Source organism: Acanthopagrus latus, chromosome 9, assembly GCF_904848185.1.
Source record: "Acanthopagrus latus isolate v.2019 chromosome 9, fAcaLat1.1, whole genome shotgun sequence".
In the NCBI taxonomy this organism is placed as follows: Eukaryota; Metazoa; Chordata; class Actinopteri; order Spariformes; family Sparidae; genus Acanthopagrus; species Acanthopagrus latus.
Window position 1 is genome coordinate 3,915,297 of NC_051047.1, and position 2,669 is coordinate 3,917,965.

Here is a 2,669-nt window from a genome sequence, read left to right on the forward strand (position 1 = left end):
TACTGTTCAATCATATCTAAAAGTGAAATTAATCTTTACAGATTAGTCCTTGTTTTTCTTACCTGCTCTCAAATTTAATGTGCTTTTTGAACGGTAGTATGTTTTCTTAAGTTCAGGAAAAGACAGAAAGTCTAGAAATCTTTGATGAAAAAGCATCCATACATCGTAGATGTCATCATGTACTCAGCCTTTGGATCATGAATTGTTTTATGGGAAATTATAGATTCATATAGTTTGTTGTTATGTTTGTTTCTGTGATGTAGCATAAATTGACTCAAGCTAAGTTTTGTTTAACAATGCTGGTGTTGTAAAATGATAAATAAATGGACCTTGATATGTGTATGAACAGAGATAAATTTTTAACATAACAACAACTGCACTGTCACTTATCCCACAGTGTCTATTCACAGAATGTTGGCCATATGGGAGTCGGACTGTAGGATCTGAAATGTAACAATGAGCCTGATAGTTTTTTTAAACCAAGGGTAGAGAAGGGCATAGATTACAGGGTTTAGACAGGAGTTAATATACATCAGAAACATCATGAAGACCTCAGTTTTAGAACCAACCAAGATTTCATGGCCTACAAGAGACACACAGTAATATGGAGAGTAACAGACCACAAACACAATTACAAGGATACCAAGTGTCCTGGCAGCTTTCATTTCAGATTTCTTTACTTGACCAGTCTTCAGTGAGACAGTTGCAATTTGGGATCGCATGGCACGAGCCTGAGACACAGCCACCACAAATACTCTCATATACAGAACTATGATGACAGTAATGGGAATAATGAAGCTGACAACAAGATCGACAACTCCTGTAATGTTGACCATGCAATCCCCATTGCAGGAATTATACCTGCCTGGCTGCTTCAGGTTATCATATAAAAGGAAAATGCTGTAGACAACAGAACAAGTCCAACACAATAAAATACATATTATTGCAAGTCTTTGAGTGGCTTTGACTGTATAATGCAGAGGATCGCAAATAGCAACATAGCGGTCAACAGATATGAGTACCATGTTTCCTACAGATGCAGCGACTATGATGACCGGTAACAGAAAATACAGCGCACACATGAGATCACCCAGCATCCAGCAGGTCTGTGTCGAGAGTATTTCAACCGGCATCAGCAGAGAGCCCACAAGAAAATCTGAGACAGCCAAAGACAGGAGGAGGAAGTTTGTGGGGGTATGCAGCTGCCTGGAGAGAGAGAATATCATCATTATGAACAACATCACCAATATTATAATATCATCAACAGATAATATCCTGTGAGGGATTTTTGTGTGCCTGAAGTGGGAGATAGAGATGATGACGAGCAAGTTGAGAGCTGCAGTGAGGAGAGAGATGGAGTATAGAAGAATATCAATAAGCAGAGTGTCAAGGTGAGGAGGATCTGGCCTCTTGCAGGAGGTATTGGGTAGTTTAGGAAAGCAGAGTTCAGCTCCCTCCAGCTCCATCACCACAGAGAGAAGGAGGAGAGAAGCTGCTGAGCTCTGGCAGCTTTCTGACCGACGCTGTCTGACTTATTGACTTATTTCTAACCCTTCCCTTTCCCCTCCTCATTAAATCCCACCCACTTAAGCTCAGTCTGATTGGATGGAGAGTGTCTGTGAACAGCAATTTTCAAGTCTTGCCAGAAATCATAAATTGGATTTAGGACTTTGACGGGGCCATTCTAACACATGAATATGCTTTGATCTAAACCATCCCATTGTAGCTCTGGCTGTATATTTAGGCTTTTTGCCTTGCTGGAAGGTGAAACTACACCCCAGACTCAAGTCTTTTGCAGACTCTAACAGGTTTTCTTCTAAGATTGTCCTGTATTTGGCTTCATCCATCTTCCCTGTCCCTGTTGAAGAAAAGCATTGCCCTAGCATGATGCTACCACCACCATGTTTCATGGTGGGATGGTGTGTTCAGGGTGAGGTGCAGTGTTTTCTGCTGCACATAGTGTTTTGCATTTAGGCCAAAAATGTCGATTTTGGTCTCATCTGAGCAGAGCACCTTCCTCCACGTTTGTTGTGCCCCCCACAACAAACTGCATGGCTTGTTTCAACAATGGCTCTCTTCTTGTCACTCTCCCATAAAGGCCTGATTTGTAGAGTGCATGACTAATAGCTGTCCTGGGGACAGATTCTCCCACCTGAGCTGTGGATCTCTGCAGCTCCTCTAGAGTTAACGTAGGCCTCCTGGCTGCTTCTCTGATCAATGCTCCCCTTGCCTAACCTGTCAGTTTAGATCAACGGCCATGTCTTGGTAGGTTGGCAGTTGTGCCATACTCTTTCCATTTTCAGGTGATGGATTGAACAGTGCTCTGTGAGATGTTCAAATCTTGGAATATTTCTTCATGTCCTAATCATGCTTTAAACTTCTCCACAACTTTATTCCAGATCTGTCTGATGTGTTCCTTGGGCTTCATGATTCTGTTTGTTCACTAATGTTCTCTATCAAACCTCTGTGGTTTTCAAAGAACAGCTGTATTTACACTAAGATTAGATTGCACACAGGTGGACTCCATTTAATAAATAGGTGACTTCTGAAGGCAACTGGTTGCACTGGATTTTATTTAAGGGTTTCAGAGGAAAAGGGGGCTGAATACTTTTGCACACCACACTTTTCTGTTTTTCATTTGTAAATGAAAATTAAAACCATGTATCATT

The 2,669-nt window shown here is 41.3% G+C and overlaps 1 protein-coding gene across 1 annotated transcript; it reads right to left on the minus strand.

The window, feature by feature from the left end:
- Positions 1-404: 404 nt before the first annotated feature.
- Positions 405-1,466, minus strand: LOC119025866 (trace amine-associated receptor 4-like). The gene is made up of 2 exons (XM_037109876.1): positions 1,297-1,466; positions 405-1,206 (listed from the first exon to the last, which is right to left on the minus strand). Exons 1-2 carry the CDS (start codon positions 1,464-1,466, stop codon positions 405-407), a joined length of 972 nt encoding a protein of 323 aa, XP_036965771.1.
- Positions 1,467-2,669: the final 1,203 nt, after the last annotated feature.

What these genes read in the sequence shown, in the direction of transcription:
- LOC119025866 (XM_037109876.1), bottom strand. Translation starts at nt 1,466, where the DNA reads ATGGAGCTGGAGGGAGCTGAACTCTGCTTTCCTAAACTACCCAATACC. An exon ending in ATCTCTATCTCCCACTTCAG is followed by an intron (nt 1,207 to 1,296) that starts GCACACAAAAAT and finishes CTCTCTCTCCAG; the next exon opens with GCAGCTGCATACCCCCACAA.